The sequence below is a fragment of the Mytilus galloprovincialis genome, chromosome 7 (genome assembly GCF_965363235.1).
Source record: "Mytilus galloprovincialis chromosome 7, xbMytGall1.hap1.1, whole genome shotgun sequence".
Taxonomy (NCBI): domain Eukaryota; kingdom Metazoa; phylum Mollusca; class Bivalvia; order Mytilida; family Mytilidae; genus Mytilus; species Mytilus galloprovincialis.
The window spans coordinates 11,084,583-11,097,848 of NC_134844.1; the positions used below are offsets into that span (position 1 = coordinate 11,084,583).

The 13,266-nt window shown below is 31.5% G+C and overlaps 1 protein-coding gene across 4 annotated transcripts; it reads right to left on the reverse strand.

Annotated features, from left to right (window-relative positions):
• Positions 1–1,840: 1,840 nt before the first annotated feature.
• On the reverse strand, positions 1,841–9,931 carry LOC143084398 (uncharacterized). Of its 4 annotated transcripts, none has more exons than XM_076260778.1 (7): positions 9,689–9,931; positions 8,149–8,259; positions 6,903–6,976; positions 4,715–4,858; positions 3,891–4,005; positions 2,809–2,881; positions 1,841–2,007 (listed from the first exon to the last, which is right to left on the reverse strand). In XM_076260778.1, the coding sequence occupies exons 2-7, from the start codon at positions 8,242–8,244 to the stop codon at positions 1,853–1,855; spliced, it is 657 nt and encodes a 218-aa protein (XP_076116893.1). In that variant the 5' UTR covers positions 8,245–8,259; positions 9,689–9,931; the 3' UTR covers positions 1,841–1,852. The 4 variants fall into 4 exon arrangements, with proteins under 4 accessions (XP_076116893.1, XP_076116894.1, XP_076116892.1 ...); XM_076260779.1 differs by lacking the exon at positions 9,689–9,931 and adding an exon at positions 9,109–9,337; XM_076260777.1 differs by lacking the exon at positions 9,689–9,931 and adding an exon at positions 8,954–9,095 and having other exon boundaries at positions 4,715–4,855.
• Positions 9,932–13,266: the final 3,335 nt, after the last annotated feature.

Sequence of the window (13,266 nt, forward strand, 5' to 3'; positions counted from 1 at the left end):
TTATAAATAATGTAATAAAAGGCCAAATAAAGTACGAAGTGAAAAATTCCTAAAAAATTTGCCTAATACAGCTAAGGTAATCTATTCCAAAGGTAGTAAAGCCTTAGTATTTTAAAAATTCAAAGTTTTATAAACAGTTAATTTGTAATTAGAACCAACTCAATGATAACTAAAGTCAATCTTATTAAAAACCGATCTCTCATCGCTCCCGTTTTCTGATCCCACGCGACATATCAGAAACAGGAGCGATGAGAGATCGGTTTTTAATTAGATTGAACTAAAGTCATCACAGAAGTGCTGACTACTGGTCTGTATATAAACTTGGGGAATTAAAACTCCACCAGCAGTGGCAGCGACCCAGTAGTTGCAAATCAACTCATCATAAATACCAGTTTTTAAATTTTATAATTGCGTCAGATGCTCGTTTTGTCTACAAAAGACTCATCAGTGTCGCCCGAATAAAAAAAATGTAAAAAATGTTAAAAAAAAAAAATCAAAATGCCAAATAAAGTAGAAACGATTTTAAGGTGCGCATGTCCAACTGTCAGGTGTCATTTGACCTTGACCTTATTTTCATGGTTCAGCGGTCAAAGTTATGTTTTTGAGTTTTGACCTTTTTCCTAGTACTTTATTCAATAGGTCAACTATATTTGATGTATGAAAATATTTTATAATGTACATGTCAGCCTCGCAGGTTTTATTTCACCTTGAAATCATTTTCACGGTTCATTGCTCGGTGTAAAGTTTTTGTGTTTTTATCTGATTTTCTTAAATTATAAGCAATAGGTCACTATATTTGTTGTATGGTAAAATTGTAAGGTAAATATGTTTGTGTTTAAGGTATCATCTCACCTTGATCTCATATTCATAGTTCATTGGTCAATGTAAAGTTTGCATGGTTAAGTTTGTTTCTTAGATATTATAAGCAATATATCAACTATATTTGATGTATAGAAATATTGTAAGGTGTGCATGTATTTCTCGTTTGATTTTTGTGATACTTGTAGTTAAGCTTTATATTTAGGATTATCAACGTAAAATCAATAGTAAATAAAGAAGGCGAGACATTTCAGGGTGTGCATTCTTGTTACATTAAGTTTGTGCAATTGTTTCATTATGTCAATAGTCCAAAGTATTAAAATATGATCAGGATCTGAATTAGTTGGGTTACATATCTTCCTGCTGAATTAACAGGTTTAAGTCGCTGTCTGTCACGGTCATTGTCATAGATGTTGTTGGTTCATATCTGTCATATTAGATTTTAGTAAACCCTTTAGTTATAAATTAGGCAGATAATATATGGTATGGATTTCGGGATTATTGAAAGCGTATGGTTGGATTTTGGGTGGCCTATTATTTTCTGACATCCACTTCATTTGAACTTTGGTGGATAGTTGTCTTGTTGGCAATCAAACCACATCTATTTTTATATCCGAGGTTTGAAAGCAAGTACATGATGGACTTTTTACCAGAAAAGTATCAAGGTCCAAAATCTTGTCATTGACCGTAAACAATAACGGAACTTCACAAATCTGATAGATTTAAAGAAAATAGTTTTAGAATTAAAGGTCCGGTCAGATTTTGGTCCTTTTTAATCAATTGTATTTAGTTGAATTTACAACTGAAAATATATTTTGAAACAAACTTGTGTTAATGTATTTAATTTTATTTTGCTGGTAAGTGTCTATAAACAAATCTGAGTCCTTGTGTTCATGGCTGATATATATACATATATATATATATATATATATATATATGTAATAAAAAGAATAACTAATTAAAGAATTCAAATATCGAAAAATATTCAACTCGTGACCGAACAACACTGATAATTATATATATATAGTTTTAATCAAGTTTTAAAGAGATGACACAGTCTCGACAGTTTCGATTTCTTTGGTATTGTTTCACCAGAGTACATCACATCTGAACGGAGTACATACTTTCTTCCAGACAAGATCTTAGATCCCTCATGTAGGATATCATGCTCAAATATCAACATTGAACCTAAAATTACAAACAAATAATAAATGTGATAATTACACTATTTTTCAGAAACAACATTGTAAACATTTACTTCGTGTGTTAAAGGTGTAGAGTTGTCTTCGTCTTTTGTCTTTTCAAATTCAACATTCCGTGTTTCTATCAAGTTTGTAAACAAACTTAATGAAATATCGTTAATTTATATGTAGAGAGAAAAGAATGATGAAGTAGCACATACCTTCATAAACATTAATATAGTAAGGGGAGAACCATTAGATATTCTAATGGTGGAAGCAGAGGTTCGAATATTTTTTTTATAAAACACCATTTATTCAAGTTCAGTTATTGTGAGAAATTATTATTTTGGAGACAAATCTGCATGAATAAATGTTTTAATTTTTCATGCAAAATTATTTTCACAATTGTGAGGGTCGTGACAAATATCCCCCTTTCCTCCCACTACACATAAATTCAAGTTACAAAATGATGCATATGTTTATAAACATACTTCTCAAGAAAAATTTGATATTGAAATTTCATAAGGCGAAGTGTTTGGTTCAATCTGTTCTTAAAACTACAATAATGGAGCAGGGAAGATAACTCTAAAAACAACAATAATGGACAAAGGAAGATAACTCTTATTATAGCAGTTATTGATGAAGGAATATCCTCCAATTCAAACTCTTTTTTTATCAATTGCCTGATGCAATGCTATTTTTCATTTTAACAATTTGATTTTTGTTTACTGCATTTGACAAAACCATAGTAAAAAGAGATTATTCCATTTAATTATTAGATATAAGAAGATGTGACAACTCTCATTACCTGTTTGTGGAATAATTTCTGTTTTATCTTCCTCCAACATGCATAAAAACGTAGTGTTGCCACCCTCGAAATTCTACAACAATAATTATTTACAAAATTTAGTACAAATGATCCATTCTAGACTTATAATTCTTATTGTCCAAAACAGATGTTGCCTCCTAATGCTTTCTGTAGAAAGTTATTATTGTTCCGACTGTTTCTACTTTTATAAATGACAATTTTGACAGTTAATCTATTTACTGAAAAATCGGTTATGTTATGTAGGACTAATGATGTTAATCTCACAAAAAATTAAATTCATAGATACCTTAAATATAATTTTACTGCAAAGTATTATTCATAGTAATTCGGTGTACACATTCAATTTAATGTGTTATATTTTCCCTTAAGAATAATTCATTTGATTTTCTTACACTTTATTTGCTCTCTTGTTTCATACCAATCAACTCCATTCTATTTTATTTGCAATGTTTCTACACAATTTCATTTTCTCAAAAAAGAAGAGAACTTTATGCAACCAACAATCAATCAATCTATAATGATAAGTGTATTACGTATTTGTGAATAAAATTTTACATGTACCCAAACAAATGAAATAACACAGAAAAAATAATGTAAAGATCACAATCAATATATTATATATGTATGTTACTAAAAACAAATATATGTGTTCGTTATATATCGTTTTTTTTCTAAAGATATACTGAGAACTCTGACAAGTATGATTTCCCAGTAAGAATAGATTACTTATAAAATTGGAACTGCCTACAAAAAAAACCAAAAAAACATTAGGAAGCGAAAAGTAATGATCGAACAAATCCTTAGTGTAAAAAAAAAGGATAAATAACACAAAATGTAATTTCTAGTATAATCTGTACCATGTGCAGCTTAATATATTACATCATTTGCTTTATAGATCACATGCAACAATAAGTTCAACCAATGTTCAAGCTAAATATGTACATATATTTACATTCTAATACTTGTTTCATTGTAATTCGATTTTAATCAAATATATGCACTTAATTAAGAACTAAATCGATTTGATATGGAAACCAATAGATTAAGATATGTATACTTACTTGATTGAGATACACCTGTACGGACATATAACTTATGTCTCCTTCCTCACTGATATAAGATCCATCTAAATGGGGGTGGAAATTGTCACCCGTATTATACCTCAACACTCTTATTCTGTAAATATATATGTTCACGTTTGTATGATCAACCCCAATTAGAACGTGTTCTTTATAATTAAAATTATGTGTTATGCAAGCAACATTCTAGTCCGAAATTACTCTGACGTCCAACGGCTGTTTTGACAGACAATCTGGGCCTTGGTACCACGGCCCCTTGCTCCTCTGACAAAACAGTCGTTGGACCTAGGCCCATAGCTTACTCTGGCAAAACCATCGTTGGACAACGGCTCATACCTTGTCTGACAAAACAGTAGTTGGACCACAGCCCCTAGCTTGTCTGGCAAAACAGTCGTTGGACCACGGCCCCTAGCTTGTCTGGCAAAACAGTCGTTGGACCACGGTCCCTAGCTTGTCTAGCAAAACAGTCGTTGGACGTCAGAGTTATCTCGGGCTAGCAACATTCTAGTCACTAATATTATTTCACCATCGTTAAAATTTATTAAACTACGTCTATCACTAAATTACTTTTCTTAGAATCCACAATGATGGTTGCATTTTGGATAAAAGTGCATGTCTAGGTGATGATGTTGCATTAAGAATTTATAACTTGTATTTGTAGGTAGGGGTATGGGCTGTTACCCGGCTAAAAGAAAATGCTATTCAAATAATGCATTATGTCCTTGTTTTGTTCACTAATTATGATTTCAACCAAAATAATCTAACCATGGGTCAATAACCTCAAATATCTGGTAATGCTAACATACCTCTCATTCAAACCGACAACTTTTCTGTTGTTCCATATTTCTGGAATAAGATTACCAACTCGTCTCCACATCGTGTCTGCCACTTCTTTTAATTCCAGAGTACACCGTGAACAATTTCCATACTCATCTATTCCATTGCTTCTACTTGAAAATAGATATAAAAAATCACTGATTTAAGGTGATATGGGTGTCTTTTGCCATCTTGGATTGTAAAAATCAGAGAACCTAAGGTCTAGGTTTTCAATCCAGTTAGCAAAATTTGAGGCAGAAATGCAGATAACTAATGGGAATTTTCATTTAAAAGAATAAATTCATAAGATAATGACTTATAAAATTTAATATTTTTACAATTGTAGATTATTTTGCTTGATTTTAAATATTCTTAAATTGGCATTTTGAGGGGAGGTTACTCTGTAATAGTCCTTTTCTGGGAGAATCTACATGGAATTTTACTATTTTGTATGTTGCTGGAAAAAAATGTGCGATGACCCTATCCTTTCTTTTGATATTCTCAAAGCATTTTCTAAAAGCTATCTTCTCGTAATTTATTTTACGACTCTATATATATATATAATTAGATTGATTTTGTCGCTTGCGAAAATGCGGGGTGACCCATCATTTTTATCATATTTTTTTTTAACATATATCAATATATACTACGTTTTGGCATAACCAAAATTAGACAAAAGCTATCTGATATATTCTTCAACACTCAATTTTTGTTTACGGGTATAAAAATCATGTGTTATCATATTATTTATTTTTATTTCGCTTTCGTTTATTTTTGTTTCAAAACAGTTTGTGTGATACTTAATTATTTCCATGTTAATAAGACGCTAATCTAGAGTACAGATCTAAAATCAATCATATACTTTATTTCATTCCATTAAGATATTAATGTTAATATGCGCGAATTTCGTATATTTCACTCCGAACTGTAAATTACACCTAACATGAAATAGACTATACACTTTAGAAATCTGCGTAAACACATGGTAAAGTCGCACAATAATTATGTTGTAAACTTCCTTTCTTGACAGACCTTTTAGAAAAATCAAGATTAATGAACATTTTGATATTGATCCCTAAACTTAATGTCCGTATCCCCTATCTTTTGTATGTATGACACTTTCATTGGTCATCTTAATAAAAACGGATTATGAAAACTACACGAACAATGACGAAAGAACATGATCGGCTAGACATTGTTTACAACAGGTCAAAATCCTCAAAACCATTGAAGATTAATATAAAGAAGAAACAATACGGTTTACCTACGACAAGGGTAGGAATATCGTCCTGTAGCAAGTAGTTGACAACAAAGACTATTTTATATGTTGATTTTCTGTAATCATAGCCGTATTTGGGTAGTTTGAACTTTTTATGTATGGACAAATTATATTATTTTGATTTTAGAAAATAAATAAGAGATAAGTAAAAAGCAAAAATGAAACGGTAGAAATTTCACCCAATGAAGTGACATTTTGGTATTGTTTTAACACGAGCAAGTAAATTTGACTCTATATATATGTGGCGACAATGGCAAAAAGGAACATTAATGTATGTATCCTGTCACACGTCAAGAATCTAGTTCATTAATGTGGTGTTCCTTTTTGTTATTTGGAGTGTGGTGGCGTTTGGTACACATCGTTTCCCTTTAATTCATTTGCAACTTGTATATGACTCGGGACGATATAGAAATTGACATATTGTAGTGTATATAGACACCCGTCTGTTACCGAAGACTTTATGTGTCCAAATACTCGCATTTTGTATATAGATATAGGAAGTGGTATATTTAAGGATTTTTTTGTCGTTCTGTTGCAATTCTTTGACTTCTATCCTACATTAAATTTTACTCATAAAGTTTGAAATATTCTATATCTATATAAATAATGCCTTAAATAGCATTTTCTTCCTTTGGAATTTCTGAAAATGTCGCAATCAATAAAGTTGACACCATACATATAACAGTATCATTGCGAAAGTGTACATTTTAATAAGTTTACAAAAAGGAGTAACTATATGTATGATGGTTATTTTCAAACTTTAAAAATGGGAAATTAACAAAACATTTCTATAATATGAATGTACGTTCCCAAATGTTAAAGCCATGTATAGTTGGTGGAATAATTGTCCCTAACAATGATAAATACTGTTTCGTAATTGATAAGCATATGATTCATACCGTCTTCCTTTACAGTTTAAAAATGTTGGTTCAAACCCTTTGTCTTCGGCCTTTTTTATTAGATCGTCACATTCCTAATAAATAAAGAACATAACATCCTAAATATACATATTACATCTGCTCCTGAATGTTAACTAATGGGTTAAGCCTTTCTCAACTGATATTTATAGTTCGTTCTTATGTTGTACTGCTACACCACTGTCCCAGGTTAGGGAGGGGGATCCTGCTAACATGATTAAACCCGCCGCATTCTGTATGTATGTGCCTGTCCCAAGTCAGGAGCCTGTTTTTCAGTGGTTGTCGTTTGTTTATGTGTTATATATTTGTTTTCGTTCATTTTTTTTTTACATAAATTAGGCCGTTAGTTTTCTAGTTTGAATTGTATGTCATTTTGGGGACTCTTATAGCTAACTATGCGGTAAAGGCTTTGCTCATTGTTGAAGGCTGTACTGTGACCTACAGTTGTTAATTTCTGTCACGGTCATTTGGTTTCTAGTAGGAAGTTGTCTCATTGGCAATTGGATGTTTGCGATGATGACAAAGGAGTAACAGGTTTGATACCGGATGTTAGCGTACAACAGAAAAAGATTTTTTTTTTTATTTGCTTCAGGATCTTTACGCAGCTGATAGTGAATATACATATACCATCAGTTTTGCATCTAGTTGCTAACATAGCTGACAAAGGAGGTAAATGTTTTGTAAAAGTTGTTAACGTAATAGTAGTTGACAAAGAATGAACATGTTTGCTATACTGGGTGCTAACGGATATGGCAAAGGAGGTCCAGACTTGCTGTACTGTATGTTAACGTACCGGTTGTTAACGTTGCAGACATTTTGTCAAAACATTTGAGTAGGAACACTGAAATCATATAATTTTGTAAATCGTTTAGTCTTTATATATTTTGTCAGGAATTAAATGTGTCTTTTATATTCAATCATATATATGAATATCTATATAGTGAATGAAAGATTGCTCGCAGTCTTATGTAGAAGGGTTTACTTCGGAGTCGATTGTAACTGTTTATGTATATAATATTTAGTATGAATAAACCATTATCTTAAGAAGTACTTTATCTTATCAGTTAAGTTGTTATAGTCCCTATCCTCCTTTAAATAAGGCCACGGGTTTCCTTTCCATCGTCTTTGTAAATCTATTGATTTTTTTTTTAATCCGTACATTTCTAGACAATATTTATAATAATTAAGCCAGTTTGCCTTTCCCATTGTCGTGGTAATTAGTTCCTACCTTTTTAGATAAAACATTGTGTAAAAGATACGCCAGTTTGCCTTCCCATTGTCTAGGTAAATCAATTTGTTCCCTTGTTATTTCTGTGCTATCCATTATACAACTGTGGCACTGAAAATAAAACAAAGTTGACTTATATTTTACAAAAGAGGAGCGAAAGATACCTGAGATACATTAAAACTCAGATTGAAAATCAACTGGTAACGTTATAGCTATAAAAGAAAAAGACAAACAGACAAACAGACAAACAATATTACATAAGATACAACATAGAATACTAAAGATTAAGCAACACGAAGCCCATCAAAAATTGGGGTGATCTGAGGTGATCCGGAAAGGTAACCAGATCTTGCTCCAGATATGGCACCCATCGTGTTGCTCTTAAAAAAAACCCGGTAAATAGTCTTATTAGGTAGGTCACATTCGTGGAAAGGGGGAACAAATAGAACAACGCTTAAACGCAAAAGCAAGCATATATAACGTAGAAATGTCATTGTTTAGTTCATTCTGACAGTGTTCATCTGCATGACAGTATGAAAACACACAATGAGACTGGTTTCATACAGTTTATATAAAAATAAGAAGATATGATAGTATTGCCAATGAGACAACTATCCACCAAATTAAGTGGCTGTAATCAATTATAGGCAATCGTACGACCTTCAACGATTAGAAAAAAACAATTACAAGGCCCGACATTAAACATATGAGAAAACAACCGGTGAAATTTATAACAAAACAATTTACGAAAAACAAATATCACAGACATGAACCAACGACAACGACTGAACTATACACTACTCACCTTAACTTCCTTTGGTTTATGGTAGACAGTCGTTTCATACGACATTATACACTCTCCCAAATTTTCATAGCAACGAACGGCATCTTATTATTAATCATCAAAATATATTTCATGTATGAGCAAGAAAGTCGAGACAATTTTATAAATAAAAGTACCGAAGTCTTTCTTATTGTTATGCTGTTTGCTTGTCTTGTCAATTCAAATCTCTCTGCACAGATCCTTTCATCGTGTGAGGGTCTCTTGATACGACATCTCACTAACTTAACGACTGTCTCAATATAGAAATTCTTCTAAATCTTAAAATTGCATGAAAAAATGTCTTGATGATGAAAAGTCCTTTAATGGTGGAAAAATGATAAACAAAATTTAAACTTGCAAAGCAGATTTGACGCATTTAAGGAAAGGATTTTATAAAAGAAATATGCATTTTATCAATAAAAAACGGCAGGCGTAATCCGATTAATAAGAGAAAGGATTAATGGCCGAGTACAATATTAGAGATAACGCAGTAGTTTGACTATTTTTCTTCCGATGATAGTCCATAGTCTTATGTTTAACAAATTACTAGCAATGTGAAAAGATACATTTTAAAATGTTCATTAACCAAACTAAGACAGTATCGAAAAATTTGTAAAACTTAATAAGAGAAGATGTAGTATGATTGCCAATGAGACAAATCTCCACCATCAATTATTATAATGTTCACAAAAAATAAATGGGATACTTATAACATACCTGATAAGGAAATGCAAACAAAATATCCACAAATTTATACACTGTTTATTCCGAGGAGTTAAATAGCTTCAGAATAGATTTATGCATTAAAACGGTCATGAATTCGTTCAGTCAGACTAATCCATTTTTATGAATGACAAGATACGAACAACAGAAATAACTTGTAAATATTATTATTGTGTGTAATGCAACATGCTGGTTTTCTATTGAACTAAAAGTACTGGATTGTCATAATCTTCAATGATTTTCTTTTATTTCGCTCTTTTTGATTTATATACTTTTATAATCTACAGTCAGATGCATTTTGGATGACTTACAAAACGCCCATGAATATTTTGATAGAACGAATAAACCTCGAATAAACCAATAAGTTGTTATCTTTATCAAAAGACTGTTAATCACGTAGAAACCGTTCATTTGTCCAAAAGTATACGCCAAGTTCAATACAGGTACAGGCGGTTGTGCCCAATAATATTCGACTATACCTTAAAAAACAAATACATGTCCAAATGATAGTCTGCTACCTTTAATAAAGAAACAAGCGGTGTGTCCAAATATATTCTACGTTCAATACAGAAACATGCGTTGTGTCCGAAGATATTCTACGTTCAATATACTGACACAGGCGTTGTGTCCAAAGATATTCTACGTTCAATGACTGGTGTAAAACCATTTTAAGTCTAATCTATTTTAAAAAAAAAGGTATACTTGCATTTAAATTAACATATACAATGGAAGTTTTTGAAAAGTGGCCCGAACGTTGTGACCATCGAAATTTTGCAATAGAAATACAAGTTAGGACCACAAGATTTTAATAAAACAGCCAGTGCAGGATTCGCACGAACGCCAGATTTAGTTAGAGGGGCGATATTCTGAAGCGTTTTTTTTAATTATTGGTCACCCATGTTTATATATATATAGAAAGAAAGGGGAGAAATCCAAACAATTATCGACCAATCACAAACGTTGTTGCAAATTTGACCTTAAAACGTCAAAGAATTTCCCATAATGCAATTATTGCATATAAATAAAAAAAAAACTATTATACCAATTGAATAAAAAAATATTGCATGCAAATGATTTTTTATACCAATTATATAAAAAATATTGCATTTGAAGGAAAATTATACCATTTGAATGAAAAATTATACCATTTGAATAAAAAATATTGCATTTAAATGAAAAAAATATACCATTTAAATGAAAAATTATACCATCTAAATGAAAAAATATACCATTCAAATGAAAAAATATTGCATTTAAATGAAGAAATATACCAATTAAATATAAAATATTGCATTTAAATGAAAAATATCGAATTTTTGCAACCAATACCATGCCATAGCAAACATTGGTTCACGGTGCAATTCGGGATACTGTATTAATCTTTAAAACACGCCAAATAAAACACAAAGTATAAATCTCCCTACGGAAGCCTTTCAGGGCCTCCCAAATGAATTCGTTACTTCACCATCAAAGATAGTTAAGCTGAATTCCAAACAACATAAATATTTAACATTTATTCTCTTAAATGGGCACAAGTTGGCAGAACTTGAGTACGAGTTGGTAATATAAAATGGTCGATGTCAAGGTTGATTTTTGGTCTCGAATCAGTAGTACTAAAGAAGAAAGACTACGAGGAACTAAATCAATATCACAAGAAAGTTCAGAGCAGAATACATTCTCTCTGTGCAATATTGATTAGACTCGGCAGTATCCTGAGAAATAACTGCATTGAAAAGGAAATTTGCATTCTTCGACATTAGTTAAAAATGACACTTCGAATAGCTGTTTTATCTATGCAAAGAAATTGCTTGTCCAGTATGATCTAACATCCATTTTTACACTTATTGAAAATATGCCATCTCCAGCTGTATGGAGAACATGGTAAAACAGAAAATAACTGGCCACTGGAATAAAATAGTGGAAAAAGATGCGGCAAATAAACCAAGTTTGGTATATCTAAACCACACTGCAACACCTGGTACTCTCCACAAGAGAAACCGTGTTGATCAAGAAGTAAAATTGAGAAAGGAAATGGGGAATGTGTCAAAGCAACAACAACCCGACCATAGAGCAGACAACAGCCGAACATAACCCGTGTCATGCCAACAACTGTTTTTTTTTTTAAATAAATGAGTTTAGTTCCGATGCAAAGACCCTATAAGTGAATTAATATTAAAACCAAAATATGCAATCTTTAATGACCTGACAACAGTATCGTAACTATATCGCTTCTTAATAAGTCTGTTAAAAGGTTTCGTAAGCCTTTGAGGTGAATACTGACATTTTTGTGCTTTGTAAAGAATAATACCATAAAAGATTGGATGTGAAATACATGAACGTATAAGATGTCTGCATGTTGAGTTATATTTACGAATTATTTCCTTATACCGATGATAAAATTTAGTAAATGTTTTGACTAGTTTGTGATATCGAAAACCCTGGTGTAATAATTTTTCAGTAATACATAAATTTCTTTCGCTAAAATCTAATACGTTGTTACATACACGAGCGAATCGTACAAGTTGAGGTATATAAACACTATAAGATGGTGACAAGGGAACGTCACCATCTAAAAATGAATAATTAATGATAGGAAATGAAAAACCATATCTTTTACCATAAATTTTTGTATTAAACTTCCCGTTCATGATATAGATATCAAGATCGAGGAAAGGGCAGTGGTCATTGTTAGTATTAGCGTTATTTAAAGTAAGTTCAACAAGATAAATTTCTTTAGTATACATACTGAAGTCGTCATTATTGAGAGCCAATTATCATCCAAATATCTAAAAGTATTGTTAAATTTTTGTATCAAATGTTGTTTCGATGGGTCTTTGCTGATTTTAGTCATACATTGTAACTCATAACAATACAAAAACAGGTCCGCAATAAGTGGTGCACAGTTAGTCCCCATTGAAATTCATATAACTTGACGATATACGGAATCTCCAAAGCAAACAAAGATGTTATCAAGTAAAAATTCAAGCGCATATATAGTATCAAAGCATGTCCAATTGACATAGTTCTTTTGTTTATTGCTACTAAAAAATGACCTAAAAGAGTTTGAACATATGTACTCGCATTCTGACTTTTTAAATGCCCAGTTAATTAGGGATGTGATTTTTTTCTTAGTAGAGCTTTCTTACAAAGGAGTAGGTCCGGTAAGGCCCCTTTTTGGCCCAAAATATAACAGTTTTACAAAATTGTTAAAATGTAAACTTTTAGTTATTTATTGGACAGTTGAATGCTCCTGCTACATAAATATGGGCTGTTTTTGACAATACAATGCACATATATCGGGTTGTAGCACCATAAAGTCTTTCTAAATTACTGAAATCTTCAAAATTCTATCATTTTAGTTAAATTTTAGACGGTTTCCGTGTAAAACGAAAGTGGCCGCATTCGTGTTCATCCTTAATATTGCAATGTAAGTTGTATTTTATGATCATACATAACATATATAAAGGTTGTGGATGAACACGGATGCGGCCACTTTCATTTTTGACAAAAACAATCTGAAAAGTGACGTTTTTTGGCATATTTGAGAGATTTTTCATATTTGAGCTTCAATC

Coding starts and splice junctions, on each gene's coding strand:
- LOC143084398 (XM_076260776.1), bottom strand. CDS start 8,998: ATGTCGTATGAAACGACTGTCTACCATAAACCAAAGGAAGTTAAG. Junction 4,859..6,902: donor TTAAACTGTAAAGGAAGACG/GTATGAATCATA, acceptor TCTATTTTCAAG/TAGAAGCAATGGAATAGATG. Junction 2,008..2,808: donor AGAAATTATTCCACAAACAG/GTAATGAGAGTT, acceptor TTGTAATTTTAG/GTTCAATGTTGATATTTGAG.